Source organism: Euprymna scolopes, chromosome 38 (assembly GCF_053919585.1).
Source record: "Euprymna scolopes isolate OS-2025 chromosome 38, ASM5391958v1, whole genome shotgun sequence".
Taxonomy (NCBI): domain Eukaryota; kingdom Metazoa; phylum Mollusca; class Cephalopoda; order Sepiida; family Sepiolidae; genus Euprymna; species Euprymna scolopes.
Window position 1 is genome coordinate 10,323,133 of NC_136519.1, and position 19,304 is coordinate 10,342,436.

The window sequence follows — 19,304 nt, forward strand, 5'->3', positions numbered from 1 at the left end:
AGTTTTTGAGGATGTTGAAAACGAAAATAACGTTTAAAATTCCAGCAAACAAGTAGTTTCCAAGATATGAAGAAATGTTAGTTAAAAGAAAGTGGGTTATCACTTTTCTATAATAATTTAACGTATAATGATCACCCACTTTATGGCCACCACTAGTGTAAAACTTGAATTTACGCCGCTGAAATACACATTTGCCGAACTTTTGTTGGAGGAACGTCAACGTGTGGGTGCTCAATTTACGTAAAATTCTTCATATCTTGGAAACTACTCGTTTGCTGGAATTTTAAACGTTATTTCCGTTTTCAACATCCTCAAAAACTTATGTCTTAATTTTCTAAGTTCTTTTTCTATAGGGTGGAAAGTCAATTGTCTGCCCCCTTGCCGATCTTATATTCCCAACATTCCCAACAGGTGTCGCTAGCAGTGTATCATTCAAAAACAAGATGGTGGGAAGTTTTTCTTCGATAAAATTTCTCATAATATTTGATTTTCTTAAATAAAAAAAAAAACTACTTGATCGATTTACGTGATTTTTGGAATATGACATTTTCATGCAGTGACAAGTACGTACATTATAAAGATTTTTTTCAGATTTTTATAGTAAAAAAGATTACTAGTGGACCATTTATAGACTTGCACCGTATTTTTATTAATACTTAAAAAAATAATTTAATAATATTTATTTTAATTTTATTTTTAATATTTTTACTGGACATAAAGAATACATTTTTCAAGACATTTTCCATCATTTTAAGGAAATAATAGAAATAAATCCTTTTTAAGGTAAAAGTAAAAATTCAAGGACTTTTCAAGTATGTGCGAACCTTATTTATGTAACGTTCTTGGAAAATGCCGATGATAATGTGATCCCCAATTTAATTTTAAAAATAAGTTTTTATTTGAATTTATATAATAAATATGTTTATGAATGTATAAAAATAAAATTATTGAAATCAAAATAAAATTTTAAACATAAAAAAAAACGTATCCAATATTCCCAAAATAGTTTTAAAAGATTTTTAAAATGTTTTCAATAATTCTTAAAAAAAAAAAAAGACTGCAAAAATTGTTTTTAATAATTTAAACAATAAAACTAATTTCAATAATTCTTAATTAAAAAAAAAAAGACTGCCAAAATTGTTTTTAATAATTTAAACAATAAAACTAATTTCAATAATTCTTAAAAAAAAAAAGACTGCAAAAATTGTTTTTAATAATTTAAACAATAAAACTAATTTCAATAATTCTTAAAAAAAAAGACTGCAAAAATTGTTTTTAATAATTTAAACAATAAAACTAATTTCAATAATTCTTAAAAAAAAAAAAAAAGACTGCAAAAATTGTTTTTAATAATTTAAATAATAAAACTAATTTCAATAATTCTTAAAAAAAAAAGGTATTTGTGCATTTAACGAACCAGACGTAACTCAGCATTTGCTCGGCTTTGTCCGGTGCATGACGTCAAAAGCCGGATAAAACCGAGCGTTGGCGATAAAATAAAAACAACGCTACAACAAAATAACTGTACAATGAAATTGTAAAATGTAGAAACAAAAAAATTAAATAAATAAAAAGCAAAAACCTACCGTTCATTTCTGTTTTTTTTTTTTTAAATTATTGTTTGGAATTGTTTTCTGTTTTCAAAATAAATACATATAAGACAAGTTTTTTTTTTTTGTTAACTTTTTTTTTGTCTGAACTGTTTTTTTTTTCAATTTTTAACGTAAAAAAAGGGGGGGGGGGCAGGAACAAGGATTATTTTTACATTTTTTTCGCCAGAAACAAGGATTTGTAGAAAAGTTTGATAGAAAAGTAACTTATCTTGCCTTTGATAATATTTGTTATATATTTGTTTTTTGACAACTTTTTCGAATCTATGTATACAGTAATACAAACCCCTTTTTATTTATTAGTGGAAGGTGGGTTTCGGCCTTCCTATTTGGTACAGTGACCAAGAAACCCTCCTTTTCGGCGGGATCGTATCCACCGAAGACCCAGACCAGTGTCACAAGTCTGCCGGCGGTTAAAAACGGACTCGTCGATTTCTACTGTATGGCCTGGGCCTCCAATCTGCCGGGGATTCCTAAGAAAATAGTATATCACGCAGGAAAATCTTCCAATCCACAATTGTGTGGTGAGAACGTAACCCACAATCGGGATGGAGATTTTTTTGTAGATGCCATCTCGAACGCCCATAAGTATATTATTTTTATGATACACGCGATGGTTAGTTGGGATTTTGAGAAGAAGGTCCCAATCCTAATGGAGGTCCATCGACAACATGTTACACTTGTTTTTAATAATTTAAACAATAAAACTAATTTCAATAATTCTTAATTAAAAAAAAACAAAACTTTTCAATAAAGAGTACATGCACAGGGAAGATACAAACGTGAGAGAAAAAAGTGAAGGAACTGATTTGCCTTTTCACCACTTTCGGTAGCACCCATGCCGGAAGTTAGGAAGTATGTTAGCTGACTATAACCCTTTTGGACAAAAACATGAAACTCTTGAAAAGATAGATAAATGAACAAATAACTCTGTTCTACCAAACGAATATAATATTGGAAGATGCTCAATTTTCTACACAACAAAATTGTCATGAATGCAAATAAAGAATGCAACAAAATTTACAAAGATGCGACAGCAAACGAAAGATATATTTATAGCTGAAAAATTGCTTTTATACTCACTTGCATTTGCAATACATTGCTCTTAGAATAAATGAGAGTTTTGTTTAACAGATTTCAAAAGTGAAGAGCACATGGCCATCATCCACCTTCTTCATTTTCAAGGCTCTCTGTAACGGTGTTCGCCTTTGAAGGAAGTTTCTAATGGATATTTGCAAGCAGTTCACAGACACACATCTACGCCGGCCAAAAGAGATAATATACAGCACTTGGTATTTTGAAATGGTCAATCATCTGATACTGGCCAGACTCAACAGCCCTTAACTTCATTAATTAAACGCATCATCATCATCATCTTTGGTTTAGTGTCCATTTTATATGCTGGCATGTGTTGGATGACTTTAAGAAATTGATTTCCAAACTAACCTATCTCTGGCCAGGTCTTTACTTATCTTGTTTTCTCTCAACTCCATTTTTATCATTCCCTCCCATATTTTTCTTAGCCTTTCTCTGTGAACTGGACTTGCTACCTCAACTGTTCTATATCTATTCATTCAACATGACCATGCCATCAAAATCTTCTGTTTTGTACATATCTCCCTATATTGCTCAGATTTAATCTTCCTCTGAGGTCATCAGAACTAAGCCCATCTTTTAAACTCACATTACACATCCATCATATGGTTCTCTGTTATGTGTTTGAGTCTAGGGGTATTAAACATGCAACATATGTTAAAAAAAAAACCAAAAAAAACTTAAACTCAGGGTTTAAAGAAAAAAAAGTATTTATTCTACATAAAAACAAAGAAACAGAAATATTTACAAATGGCCTAAGGGAGATAAGTTTGTTTACACTTAGAATAAAGATCGGGTTATTAAGAATTTGGTCAAAGAGAAGGTCAGAAAATCTTTATAATTATCAAACGAGTGTTTGTAATTGATTCTTTTTATCAGATTCCTTTCAACCAGATTTGGATCCCAGGCCGGAGTTAATCTAGTCAGCGTCCAACAATCTGGAGCAGCGTAATGACTTAATCTGACTCACTAGCTGACTAAAGAGTTGACGCTATATCAGCATTCTTTTATAGTTTTGGTGAATGGAAAGTTCCAGAAACATTTCAAATGGAACACTACTATATTTACAACTCTCCAGAAGCTATTGAAAAAGAACATTTTTATATATCAATTTTAATGTAATGTTTTTAATAATTATACATTTTTAATATTACTATAAGAAATTGTAATGTCTTAATATTTTTATGAGAAAAATGAAAAATGTCTTTCCGTGACAGCGGTAACGTAGATGCACAGATACCTGCCATTGTTGATCAAGCAATACTGGACATTTACGAGAAATCCGGTTTGTAATAAATATGCAACAGTAATGACATCTCATCTCGACCGGATTTGGATCCCAGGAAATATTGGCTGGAGTTAATCTAGTCTGACAACCTGAGGTGGCATAACGACTTAAGCTGACTAACTGAAGAGTTGACGCTAACAGCATTCTTTTATAGTTTTGGTGAATGGAAAGTTCCAGAAACATTTCAGATGGAACAACACAACTTAGAACATTCCAAAAGCTCTCGAAAAAAAACATTTTTATATTCTAATTTTAATGTAATGTTTTTAATATTAATAAATTATACATTTTAAATATTATAAGAAATTGTAATATCTTAAGACTTTTATGAGGAAAATATCCTCCCATGACATCTCTTATTATTTTGTTCTATGCAACGCATGTCCTCAACTCTCTCTCACCAGGTTTCACTCCTATGCATCATCACACATCATGCTCATATGTGACAGACTCTTTTCTTGGTTGACAATGATAATGGACTGTTAGTAATGGCAGAAGTTCCCTGAATGTAATCCATCCACTGCTAATTCTTACAATCACAATCGCACCCGCTCCACCCTGTGCTCCAATGATATCACTAAGGTAACCAAACTTCTGAAGAATTTCAATAGCCTCATCGTCCAAATATTATTTTTCTTCATACGAGTTCTTATCCATTTCTATTATTTTACATTTGCGCAAAAACTGGTTATCATTTCTCAACCTACCCTGCAACCTCACCTGTACTTCTTGCGTACCAAATATTTACACATGCGACAGACAATTGCTTCAATTATTGCTCTGACTTTTTTGGATGAGTTCTCCATAATAATTGAAATTTCATAGAGAGATTCACTTTATATTGCCATGGCCAACATGCAAAGCATATTTAACGTGGAAAAGACATGCTAATCATATATATAATGGCAAACACACACACACACACACATATATATATATATATATATATATATATATATATATATATATATATATTAGAATAATAAAAATAGTATTCCAGCGAGATGGAGAGATAAAAAAGGAACAAACCAAGTCACACATTCATCAACATTTCGCCTTTATTGTAAGACTTCTTCTGGATGAATGAATAGCAGAAAATAAAATACCAGTACAATATTTGAAAATATATTTGTTGTAATGAAATTTGTAATAAGCACTGATTCCATCTGAGTTTATTTGAAATAAATTTAACTATTTTTGCTTGTTTGTATGATTATGCTTCAATGAATAAAAGAATAATGCACTTAGAGAATTGCTATTTCTTATTTCTCTTTTATGTTCATTGAGCTTTTTCTCTACGTTTCACTAACATAAATATAATGACAAATATACATGTGCATAGCGCAACAGTTAGAAGCTCCGACTGTCATTTGGGTAATCGGGTTTCGATCATGGCTTCACGTAGTTGTTTGTCTAGCCGCACTAATGAGCCATGAAACAGCGAAACAGTACTGTATGTGGATGACTCTAATGCTCCCTATCTTAGGTTGAGCATATTGGGAAATGATATACAAATTACCATTAGCATATGAAGCGATGCTCTTTGCGTAAACAAATTGTATATATATGCATGTGTGTGTGTGTGTGTTCATATCCTGTTTTAAAAGATACAGGCCATATTGTTTTATTTTTTGTTTGCACCTGTGACAATCTAGCACAAGGCCACCATTTCTGAGTGCTCACCTCTGTACATGCATTGCATAACACCATGTGCACCTTTCAGATAAAATGAATGCAGAACAAATTCAGTTTTCGTTTTTTTAATCTATGTTTGTTTTATAGAAGCCACTTGATGTCAGAAAGTAAAAGAAATGAAAGACAAGTAATACAAATGTGGGAGACACCTATTGAGCTTAGTCTTGAAAAGATCAAGGCTATAGGTAGGAGGAAAACAGTCAGTAAGAAGAGAGTTCTACAAGTCTGCAGTTCTTGGAAAGAAGCTACAGAAATAGAAAGCTGTATTATAATGTGGAATCTGAATGTGGAATTGATGAAGACCACTAGACTAACAAATCAAATGAGCTGGAACAAAGGAAGCAGCAAATAAATCAGACAATTCTGAAGAATATCTGCTATAATAGTAATTAACTTACGTCCATGTGTCCTGTGCTGACGACATTCAAACCATGAATTAAGTGTAAGACGAGACACATAAGAGACATTGCCAATGCCGTGTAGCCAGTCACGCCCAAAGGAATATATCTTCCGCCCATACTTGCTGTAAAGAAAGAAGACAAACACTTATGCTCATGTCGTTTTAATATGTATTTCTATATAACATTTATGTAAGATTAGCAAAAAGACCTGATGTTGCCCGGGATTAAATGAAGATTGCTACTATATTCTTTTTACTATGCTCATAGCACCATATCATTTTTTTTTTTTTTTTTTTTTTTTTTTTTTTACTGCTCTCCAGTTGTGGCCCCTAATATTGTAACAGAGCATGGATGCATATATGCAAATGCCGTACCATGTGCAAAATATGTCACAGTAAGGTTAAAAAAAAAAAAAAAGACTGTAAAAAGACCGTGTGTACAAACCAAGAGGACATTCGAGGGGACAGAGGTCAGAACGAAAGAGCACGTTAGAGATGTGGGTGATGTCACAGCCGTAATGAGAAGTCATACGTGGCGGGAGAATGAGTAATAAAGATCTTTTCTTAAAACCTGAAACAAGAGTTAAAGTTCTTTTCTCTTTCTTATTCTTTGTCTCCTTTGTGACTGAGTCTACAACATGTGGGTCCCGGGTGTCTACATGTAAACGTGTGTAATGTTATAATATCATTGGAAGAAACTGAAATTTTGAAAAACTCTCTGAATTAGTGTCTTACATATTGGTTGTAATTTTATTAAAATCGGTTGCATGTATTTAAAGTTTTTAGGAAGTTCTGCCGCCATAAATCCCAAAGAGGTGGAGAGTACATAGAGATTTGGGACTTCTCTGGAAAATTTTATGCATATTATTCAAATTTCATCGAAATAGGATATATTTTAAATTTTAAAGGTGGCTCTATTCCTGTAGCTCCCTGGGTGTGGGATGGGGTGCATTTAGAGATTTGGTCTGTCGTTAAAGAAATTTTATACATACGATTTAATTCTATTATTTGGATTCTTTGAACTATTATTTTTATCTCGAGTTTTATTTGCACAAAGTTTCGGTTGATGTGACCTTCAACTTTCTTCAGGTCTATTTTGTCAAACTCAGAAATTTGCACGGAATTTCGAATGGAACCCTTTATTTAATCCATTTCTGTTCGAAATTTCATGCAGATTCCAGAGTTCGACAAGGTACACCTGTAACGTTACGTGGCGTTACATCTCAAACCACTCGGACCCACGCATTGTCTGGTATCATCGCAAAGGAATAAACAAATAAAACAGGAAATAAATAAATCTGACTCAGCATTTTTTTTTTTGAGTGTGAATGAAATACATTTGTGGTTCCTCAAAAACAATGCATTTCATTATCTTGCAAAAATCTTTTCGTACACAAATGTGCTTTTTAAAAGTATCTCTTTACCATATCGTATTTCATTTACACGTCCATCATCTCCGGTGTGCACTTTGCCTCTCCTCTCGACCATGTAATGTATTTTTCTCTTTTCTTGTGACGCAAGCTTGTGCACACTTACTGATTTTCATATGTGCCTTAACAGCTGCTGCTGCTACTACTAATATTTTCGCTAGCCAGCTATCCTTTGGCTGCTGCTTATTTTTCCTCACGCGTCCATACACACTCTGTTACACACCTGAAGAAGGTTAAAGGTTACATCAGCCGAAACGTTGTCAAAATAACAATCAAGATGAGAACAGTAATCCAAAGAATCCAAATAATACGAATAATCAATCCTCATCTCAAAAACTCAGAAATGTACATTTGATTTAAATTTCATGAAAATAGGATATATTTGAAGTTTAAAGGAGGCTCTATTTTTATAGTCTCTGGGGAAAGGGGAGAGGGAGAACGCCTTTAGAGATTTAGTTAGACCACTTTCATCGTTTTACATAGAAAATTTTATACATCTGAAACGCTTCTACACTATCAGAATGAAATTTTGGAAATGGTAAAACTGAATTTCGCATAAAAACAATGGTATCTACGTATTCTTCAAATTTTTAAGATGATTTTATCCAAAAATCACGAAAATCGATGTGGTAGAAAATTATTTATTAACGAAAATAGAATTTGAAGAAACTTGCAGATATTTTTGGATTAGTTTGCGTAATTGTAAAACTAATCATTGCTAAAAGCTGTTTGATTTTAAAACTTATGTCTGTCAGGTTAGCTCAAATGGTAGGGAACGCGGCTGGAAGGAGCGCTAACTGAGAGAACATAGCAAGAGCGCTTAATGTATTGGTTTTGATTCAATCTGATGACACCCAAGTCGTTTTTTTTTTTTTACTTTTGAAATTAATACTATATATTAGGTACAATATAATATTCAATAGAGAATTGGCTCTGTAATAATCAATACAAAATGTGCATGAATTAAAATTTATTTGAGCGTATTTTACAACCAGCAAGGTCGGGCATGCTCCCATCCCACCCCGCTACTCTTCTCTAATTTTAAAATTTATAAAAAAAATATTAAATTTCTATAAGTTTTTTTTCGAATAGGCGCTTCTACACTATTGGGCCGAAATTTCAGAAATTGTAAAACTGAATTTCACATAAAACAATGGTATCTGCATATTCCTCATATTTTTAAGATGATTATTTTAAAAAATTACGAAATCGATAAGGTAGAAAAATTTTTATTAAAGAAAATAAAAAATATAGAATTTCAAGAAAACGATCATTTTTGCTTACGTTAGACACAGGAGAGTTCAAAAGGGAGGTAATTTTCCATTTCGATTTATTTTATTAAAACAAGATGGCCGCAATTTTTCACCTGCTAACACAAAGTTGTTTTTTTTTTAATAATTCAGTAAATATTCAGGTAATTTTGACTGCATTATTTGGAAGCTAATATTGAGGAGAAAAGGGCATCACCTATCACATTTTGAAACTGGTTTTGAACTTTGTCAAAGCAGAATAGGGTGCTCTGAGCGGCTCCTCCACAGATGTGGCAACAGTGCTCCATTTACTTTATCCACTATTACACCCTGCAATCATACCAACAGCAGCTTCTTCCTGTGCGCCAGTGGTATCACTGTAATATAGTGCATATGAGTGTGTGAGAAAATAGCAGCAGCGGTGAAGGATGGCTGGCTTGCAAAGAGATTAGCAGCAGCAGCGGTGAAGGATGGCTGGCTTGCAAAGAGATTAGCAGCAGCAGCGGTGAAGGATGGCTGGCTTGCAAAGAGATTAGCAGCAGCAACTGCAAATTAGGATGTGTGCACGAGAAGAAAAAAATAAAAAAGAAAAAATGTATCACATGGTCGGAGAAGCAAAGTGCACATCGAAGGACATGGACATGTAAAGTCGCAGATGAGAATGGGCTGGCTGTAACTGGCGTGAGGTCGGAGAAGAAAAGTGTAGACCGGGCAAGATGGACGATGGCAAGAGACTTTTTAAAGGATGTTGAGATGGAAGAGAGTAATGGTAATAAATGATTTTGTTAAAAAAATAAAAAATGCCGCCCCAAATTTTTATTTATTTCTGTCCAGTTTTATTCTTATGAATTACTAAAGTAAAGTGTAACACCACATAACGTTACATCACCAACGTAACAGAATTTCTAGACAATTTCAATTTTTTAAAAATTAAAATACAGTACTCACATTTGTTCATTGAAAGAATCAATGAAATTTCTTGGGTTAGAAGATATAAAACAGCTACAGTAGCAGGTTCAGTTTGTATTAGAAGATACTACTCACACAAACAGCAGTGTTTTTGTTTACCTGTAAAGTTAAAGGATCGGGGAGGGAGGAAAAAAGAAAAAAAACTTAATTTTGTAGGGGAATTCTTTATATACATGTGGCATTAATTTGCATATGGGGGCAATACCAGGGTGCTTGTTAAGATAGAAGTGACAAATCGATTCTTTAAAAATATCTTGGTTTAAGCAAAAACAACAGTGCTTGCTTAATTGTCATGTGGAAAATAGTAATATATCCAAAAATTATGAAAATTCATGGAGTAGAAAATTATAGTTAAAAGTTATTTTTACGGAAAATTGGGGAATGATGACAATATTAGAAGGAATTAAAAAAAAAATAAAACAGACAAAAGAAAAGCCTCGCCAAACAGTTGTATATGTTTTTTATTTTCTGCCCTGAAGAAGATATTACTTAGGGACATCAACACCTACTATCTTGTATGACATGTTATGTTGATAAATAAACATAAACTTATTGAAAATTCCTTCTAATATTGTCATTATTCTTTTATATATTATTAATAACTACTGTTCACTGTGTTTGCTACGAACTGCACTGATATAGCTTTCAAACACAACTCCTTTCACAATAGTAGTCGCTCTACTCCATGAATTTTTATAATTTTTTGATATATTACTATTTCTGACATTATAAGTAAATACTTTTGTTTTGGCTTAAAATCACATATTTAAAAAATCGATCTGTCAACTATCTTAACAAGCACTGAATAGCGGCTATAAGAAAGACAAATTGGGAAAGGGCAGGGAGTCGAATTTTCGACATGCAAGAGAAAGGATAGCTGTTGAGATTCAGTGTTGTGAATTAAATTAAGAAGAGTTGGTGCGAAATGCGGTTTTGATAAGAAGTTTTGACAATTTTTTTTTACACAGTTCATAAAGGAAGAAACACATAAATAAAGACCTGGCCAGAGAGGTTAGTTTGGAAGCCAATTTCTAGAAGCCGCCCAACACATGCTAGTGTGTAAAGTGGGCATTAAACTAAAGATGAGAAGGGGAAGGAGAGTAGAAAGTGGATGCTGAGTTTACTTTCGTCAACCTCATAACTTTTGCGTCTCTTATTTTGTCCTTTACTCCTCATATTCCATGAGCAATGTTTCTGACAAAGGGGGAAGAATTGTTGTTTTCTGGGTCGGAATCTGTTCATTTAACAATTATCGTTGACTTGTTTTTGATTTTGAAGTATTTTTTTTATCAAGCTCTTTACATCACGTGACTTCATGCCTTGTACGGAGCTATTTCCATTAAAAAAAATACTGCTGTAGAAAAAAATTAATTTTGCTCTTTTTCTTACCAGCCGTGTAGTATGACGATGTGTGGCCGTTTTCCATCGTCTCGTATTTCTCTGGTTGAATTTGGTGCTCAGAAATTTGGAAGGGTGGCCGTAATTTCATTTCTTGACTTAATACGGAGAGATTAATTTTCGTTGTGAGCGAACGTGGATTATTGTATTTGCTTTTTAATCTTTGAAGCTTTGTATCTGAAATTAAAACAAAAAATAAAAATCATCTTGGATTATCACAGATAAATGTCAGGGTTCGTACAGATTTTCAAGACCTATTTTCAAAGTTTTTAAAGGCTTTCTCCAGATAAAATTCAAGTTTTCAAAACACAATTTGGGGTTTGTTTTACAATCCACAGCGATTCGAAAAAGTGTTAAAAAAAAAATCAAATATAAGACAAATAAATGTTACCATAGGCAATAAAAGTTACTTTGCAATCTGCCTGTATTATTTTTTTGGTGTATTAAATAGTTTTAAATGCTTTTTATTTCATCTCAAATATTAACTCTTTACAGCTTTTAAATTTCCTATCAAGATTTTTACCGTTATGTCCATTTTTCTGTCACAGCTTGCCTTATTTTCGTTTCATTTTTTTTTTTTTTTTTAGGGGAGGAGGATTCGCCATTGGAGAGCCCCATCTGCACAAGGAGAGTTTTTTTTTTGGGGGGGGGAGGAGTAGGGCATGTTTTTATTTTTGTGCAGCCCCCGCCCTTATTAAATTATAAATGAAAGCTAAAAATAGAGGGAGATTTGAATCCCCCCACAGAAAACGGGAGAAAAATATTTGTGATACTTGAAAATTAGGCCGGTTATATCCCTTTATACCAAAAGTATCCAAGGTAGTTTTGTGTAAAGGGACAAAACTCTTGTATCCACAATTTCAGAAAAATGCATTTCAATTTTATTTTCAAAATTTAAAAAATATTTTAATGGTATTTTTATTAATACGTAAAAAGTAATTTCATGGTATTTATTACAATTTTATTTTTAATATTTTGACACAAATTTTTACTGGACATAAAGAATGCGATTTTCAAGGCCTTTCAAGACATTTTAGAGAAATTTTTCATATTTTCAAGGATTTTTCAAGGTAATAATAAAAATAAGGCTTTTTTTCAAGGATTTTCAAGTCTGTACAAACCCTGATAAGATTAAAGTAAAAACAAAACGCTATTGTCATGGTGGCAGATTTGGAGATGAAGGTTTAGTTGAGGTAAGAATTAGACTCGCAAGAATGCTGGGAGATGGGGTCACTGTTGGATGCTTTAATCTCTAAAGAATCAGACAGAATCAGAATATTAGATGGCTTTAAAAGAAGTCAGAATCATATATGTAAGAATTCTAGGAGTCTGATATGGCATAATTCATGTTGATACACCGGTTCCTGTTAGATCACCAAAGTTAAGCAATGTTGAGCCTAGTCAGGACTAAAATGGGTGACCTTTTGGGAATTCCAGGTGCTGGTGTATTCCTGCCCACAAAATGCTTCAAGAGCCAAGATGATGCCGAATTGGCCTTTAATGACTTCATTGCTTCCAGAACGCCAGATTTCTATGCTAATGGAAGAAATAAACTTGTTTCTCATTGGCAAAAATGTGTCAGTTCTATTGGTTCTTATTTCGATTCATAAAGTTTATTATGAAAGGAGTTATGATTTTTTGAAGTTGAACGTCAAAAGCGACATTATTTTTGCACCAACCTAACATTACATGATTTTTTTTTATACCATTTTTAAGTGTCGTTATTTCATCCATCTATGTGTGACTGTCTTTTATATTTTTTTGTCTCTGATGAGTTCTGTTATGGCAGCATTAGCTACATGCATAACGAAACATGTGTAAGATGCTTATGAAAAAAGAAAATATAGACATTCGTCTATATCTAAAAAAAAAAAAATGAATAAAAATAAAATGATTATCATAGACTGATTTTTTTTTTGTCATTGGAATGAAACACAACATATATATTGTGTTCGATTTCAATAACAAAAAAAAAATCAGTCTATAATCGCCATTTTTATTTTTATTCAGTGACTTTATTTCTAAAATTCAAAATGGTGTAATGGAAACATATTCTTCTCTTCCAATTTTCGGATATCAATCATGTCAAAACGCACTTTATTTCCTTTTGATGGATTGATTGTTGCTATTTTTTTGATGAGTTTTTTTTTTTTTTTTTTTTTTTTTTACACGGTGGTCACTACTTATCAAGGCCCGGAAGCCACTCAGGGACAAGGGTTATTGCAAGTACAGTACGTTAGAATGACTTTTTTTTAAGGGCAAAATAGATTCACTGATTGATATAATAATTAAATGATTGATTTTGTGCTATGAAACAGATACTGTCAAGAATTGTAAATGTCAACTGAGTTAAAGGAATAAATTGTAAAATTGTCAACATCATAAACTTTGGAATATAGACTTTTGTAATTCATTCATATATATTTAACTGTGGAACGTTTGACTGCTCTTGCTTGCATCTTGTCTATCAAAAGCATTGTTGTCATGGAAACCAGCTTGTATTTAATAAAATTCACACTCTTTTCCACTATTCAACCATATTGAGTACAAATAAACTGCAGTCTTTGCTTAACTTGTAGACATAGTTTCAATCATGAAACAATGTTTTGTTATGTTTTTGTTTCGATTATAGCTGATGGCACACAAATCATTTTTTTTTTTTTTACTTTTGAAGTCATGACTATATATTGGGTACAATATAATATTAAATAATTGACTCTATAATAATAAATATGAAATCTGCATAAATTAAATATCATATTTAAGTGTATTTTATGACAGGGCAACACCGGGGCCCCTGCTAGCATATATAATTGTGTTTCATGATATTCATGCCATCTTTGATTTTAAAATCAAAGATGGCTCAAATATCATAAAACACCATTGCAGTAACTCTTCCGATTTTTTCGGATTTATATAATCATGCCCATATTCTTTTTATTTTAAAAGTTAATGAATTCTTATTCTTCTGATGAGTCAGGGCGAAAAATATTAAAAATTGACATAATTATATTGTTCTGTGCTATGAAACAGGTGCTGTCAAGAATTGAACATTTTAACATGCTGAAAGACATAAACGCTAAGATGAACAACATTATGGAATTTCCAATATAGACATTTTGTTTTATATATATACAGGGTGTCCAAAAAGTCACTGAAAGGTTTTGAACTTAAATAGATTCTTTATATTTTATATCTTTCTATAATTTTAACACGATCTTCATAAGACATTGGGAATTTAAAAAAAAAATGCAAAATTCAAACAATCTTTATGAAAAATAACGTCTTAAATATTGCTCATTTTCAGCTTCGCATATTTGTGCTCTTTCCCAAACATTATTCATGACAGATTGCAGAATCTCTGGATTGCAATTTAACTCCTTTATTTCATTCCTGACGTTTTCTTTCAATTCTTGATGGGTCTGGGGTTTAACATTTCAAGGTCTGCCAGTTTGTGGAAGAAAATAAGGGAGTTAAATTGCAATCCAAAGATTCTGCAATCTGTCATGAATAGATGCCTCCATTCAGTCTCGAAAGACAAAGGATACCCTCTGTAGGGGCAGCTGCGTGTGTAATTGTGAGGCAAGGGTTGCGCAATCCCCAACCACACCTCTCCTGAATTGGCACTGCTTGAGTCTAGTGGCAAGTAGAAGTCGAGGACGACTGGAAACAATGCCGAGATAAGCAGAGAGCACATACAGCACCTGGAAGCTCTAAATAGTCACCCATCTAGTACTGGCCAAGCTCATTGTTGCTTAACTTTGGTGATCTGATGGGAATCGGTGTGTCAAACATGATTATGCTGTCATGAATAATGTTTTGAAAAGAGAACAAATATGTGAAGCTGAAAATAAGCAACATTTAAAAGACATTTTTCATAAATAAAGATTGTTTGAATTTTTCTTTTTTTTAATTTCTCAATATCTTAGTCAGATTGTGTTAAAATTACAGAAAGATATCAAAAATGAAGAATCTACTAAAGTTCAAAACCCGTCAGTGACTTTTTGGACAACACATATATATATATATATTAATTTGTTTTTGGGAAAAAGAAATCCAGCAGAGTGTTCAATTAAAAGGAAAATCTGAAAAATAAGAGCGTATTTATATTTTGTGTACAGGAAGTTGTTAGATGAGATAAGTCATTGGTACCGTCGGTTTCAAGCCCGATAATTAGGACCGTTTTAGATATCCATATCAAGCTCTCTTCAGCCAATACTCATCTGATGAGATGGGTATTGGCTGAAGGCGGTACCAATCTATGACTTATCTCATCTAACAACTTTCTGTACACAAAATTTATATATATATATATATATATATATATATATATATATATATATATATATAGAGAGAGAGAGAGAGAGAGAGAGAGAGAGAGACATGATGCATGTTAGACATGTAATTCAAATGTGATATTTGAACAGGGCAATGCTCTATATCAACATTTTATTGCACAATTAAATCCAATGTTGATTTAAGTTCAGCATAACGTGAAAATGGAGTTAAGAAATAGAATTAAAAAATTAACAAAAACATTTAATTCATAAATTAACAAGCGATATATTTTTAGAATTAAAGAAGGAATTTCCAAAACTTGGTTTTATTTTTCTTTCTCTTCACCGATTGGTTAATAGATCTATGGCTGGAGATCTTCCACAGCAAGAGACAAAAAGTTTGTATCCCCAAATCAGCATTAGACCTTGTGATTATTAAAAGTGAAATACAGGTTGGCATTCAATGGTTATTGATAACATTAATAAGTTGATCATTTCTCATCAAACACGCCTTCGCCAATCTTACTCCGGAGATCTTCCCTACGTACGTATCGCTCATTCGACCTGTGTTGGAGTATGGCATCCAGGTATCATCTCCATACCTGGTTCATGAAACTTGGCATCTGGAGCTAGTGGAGAGGCTGGTGATTTGGTCAGTGCAAGGTTTTTGTGACCTTCCTTATGAGACCCGTCTGTGATGACTGAACCTTTTCTTACTAGAGCACCGAAGACTAAGGGGGTGACCTAATTTTGGCCTGTAACCTCCTTCATCGCCATTACGACCTCTTGGGATCTTCTCTTCACCCTCACACCTGAATGAGGACTGAGAGGACACAACCTGAAGCTGTTTCATTGAAGATTTCAGCTAAACCGACACAAAGCCGCATTTTATATCTGCATATCGGCTCCTTGGAATAGGCTGGCGCTTGCGGTTGTCACTGCACCAACAACGGATCAGTTCAAGATGAAGTTGGACAGGTGCTGGTCAACTGTATTCCCAACCATCTAAATTTGCAACGTTCCTCCCTCCCTCCCTCTTTGTTTGCTTTCGTTCTTTTTCCTCTCTCTCTCTCTCTCTCTCTCTCTCTCTCTTCCTGTGTCTTTCTTAACGGCGACGAAACATGTAATATTTTAACCTATGCTGAATAAATTGAATTATGAATTGAATGTCTAAGCATTTTAATGGGTTTTTTTGCTTGCAACAACTTATTTCATTTTTATATGAATCATTTCTTAACACTCCCCAGGGGAGAGGAGGTGGGTGTACATAGTATCGCCTCGTCAGCAGAGTCGAAATTTTAACAGCTTTGCTAAATAGTTAATAGTTATTTTGATAGTCGTTGACATGGCTGCAATTAGATGACTACTTACCGAATGCGATAAGTGAATAAGGCCGTAGTGCATTGTCGACCTTGCTTTTGTCATAATCCAGAAGGAATTCTTTTTGGATGTCGCTGAGGAAGGAGAACGCCAAGACCGATGGGTAGGAAACATCGCAGAGCACAGAATAGGTAATATTCAAGGCTGAAATGAAACTAGAACAAACAAAATCTCGAAGTGAGCAAAAGTTTCTTTATTTAACATTATTTTGTATTATGATCGAAATGAGTTTATGTTTCGTTATATTTGTTTGGATCAGATTACACACTAAAATGAAAGAATATTTTCCATTCATTCTTTGATTTGACATTTCTCATGATATATATATATATCTATAAAAGTGAAAGTGTCTGTCTGTGTGTGTACATTTCCCTACGCAATAACTCTGTCAATTTTTAGTCTACAGACTCAAAATTTGATATACAGGGTACTGAGATTTGGGAAAATCGATGTGATCGGTTTTCGACCAGAAATTTGACGATTAAGGAGTCAAAGTTCAACGATTTTACCTTTGAGAACTCTACCAAACTCTTGACAATTTTGGGTCCACACACTTGAAATTTTAGATATAGGTTCCTTGGACATGGATCTAACTTAATAACTGGATTTGAGCCCAAAACAATAAATTTTAAGGGGTCATAATAGGGGTCAAAGTTTAAAAAAATTGACCGCTTTTTTTTTTTTTGTTGCTTAACATACACCTCCAAATACCCGGGCAACGCCGGGCACCCATCCTAGTATATATATATATATATATATATATATATATATATATATATATATATATATATTTTGTGTACAGAAAGTTGTTAGTTGAGACAGGTCATTGGTACCGTCGGTTTCAAGCCCGATAATAAGGCCCGTTTAAGGTATCCTTATCGAGCTCTCTTCAGCCAATATTCGTCTCGTAGACATTTTGTTTTATATATATACAGGGTGTCCAAAAAGTCACTGAAAGGTTTTGAACTTAAATAGATTCTTTATATTTTATATCTTTCTATAATTTTAACACGATCTTCATAAGACATTGGGAATTTAAAAAAAAAATGCAAAATTCAAACAATCTTTATGAAAAATAACGTCTTAAATATTGCTCATTTTCAGAGACGAATTTCAAGAGACGAATATTGGCTGAAGAGAGCTCGATAAGGATACCTTAAACGGGCCTTATTATCGGGCTTGAAACCGACGGTACCAATGACCTGTCTCAACTAACAACTTTCTGTACACAAAATATAAGTACGCTCTTAAAATTTGGATTTTCCTTTTAATTGAGCACTCTGCTGGAATTCTTTTTCCAAAAAAACTAATCATATATATATATATATATATAAAAGGAACTTTGCCTGTGTGTGTGGAAGTTCATTCCCTATGGACTGGAAAATGGCTGGGCCATTTTTTATGAAATTTCACAGAAAGATACTTTATGTGCCTGGTAGTGTTCTTAGGTAGTTTTCTATCAGCATGTCTCTAATAATTGAAATAATCCAATGAAAGATGAAACAGACGATTTCGATCAAAGTTAACACTTTACACAGCCTAATATCACAAATATATTTGAGAAGTTTTATTATTGTATAAGCAGAAAGGCCCAATCAACTGTGCTTTTTTGTTTAAAGCACAATTGAACCATGATACTTGAATTTTTTTTTATTTTAAACTTAAATTGAAGCCATCATCACTGCACAAGCAGTAAGACCAGGCATATAAAATCAACAGTAGGTTCTTTAGCATGACAGGGTAGCGTTCAAAATTAATATTTCTGTTTAGACCACAATTGAAGCATGATACTTGACATTTGCATTTTAAATATTAATTCAAGCAATTGTATGTAATAATTAATTTTATAAAAATCAACAGTAGCTTCTCTACAGTGTAATGTAGACTACAATTTATTGTGGACTAAATAACTGTGGGAAGGCATGTGAAGCTTCCACTTAATGCACCAACCTGATCAGGCAATCTATCGATTTGATTGTAAAATGGGCGATTTCACTGATTTCGATGACAATAAAAATATGGAAGTGTGAAATATTTGTTCATCATTATTCAGTTCTGGGCAACGTCGGGTCTTCCTGCTGGTATATATTTGTCTTCTATTTTGAAAAAGAGAGGTACCTTTCTCTCAAAATTAATCAAAGTTCCACACCACCCACGGACTTTACATAAACCGGACATACCAGCAACTTGGTTATAAATAATTGTACATTGAAGTGAAGAAATGATAGTCAAATAAAGGTTAGACACTCCTCTACTCAACCATACTCGTCTACATCTGTTTGTTTTTCTTTTTTATTTCATCTTTTCCGGTCTTCCTCCACATTTTTTTTTTTTTTTTTTAAGCCAAAAACAAAAATTATATATATATATATATATATATATATATATATATATATATATATATATATTAAATAATGTGATTTATAATTTAAAAATTTAAAAAATTTTTAAAAATTTAAAAATCAAAATTTAATTAAAGCGTACAGATAATTGACTTTGTTGTTGTTCCTTC

At 32.7% G+C, this 19,304-nt stretch overlaps 2 protein-coding genes across 2 annotated transcripts in view; one reads left to right on the forward strand and one right to left on the reverse strand.

Moving 5' to 3' along the window:
• Positions 1–19,304, reverse strand: part of LOC145263073 (vesicle-trafficking protein SEC22a-like) — a 49,169-nt gene that overhangs the window by 12,815 nt on the left and 17,050 nt on the right. Inside the window, exons 3-5 of the mRNA XM_080119939.1 lie at positions 16,784–16,947; positions 11,127–11,312; positions 6,087–6,211 (exon numbers count right to left, since the gene is read on the reverse strand). Of these exons, the coding sequence (XP_079976065.1) occupies positions 6,087–6,211; positions 11,127–11,312; positions 16,784–16,947 (475 nt within the window). The remainder of the gene's footprint in view (positions 1–6,086; positions 6,212–11,126; positions 11,313–16,783; positions 16,948–19,304) is intronic.
• Positions 16,836–19,304, forward strand: part of LOC145263072 (cilia- and flagella-associated protein 221-like) — a 521,858-nt gene continuing 519,389 nt past the window's right edge. The window contains exon 1 of the mRNA XM_080119938.1: positions 16,836–16,969. Coding sequence (XP_079976064.1) covers positions 16,942–16,969 — 28 coding nt within the window. The 5' untranslated portion in view covers positions 16,836–16,941. The remainder of the gene's footprint in view (positions 16,970–19,304) is intronic.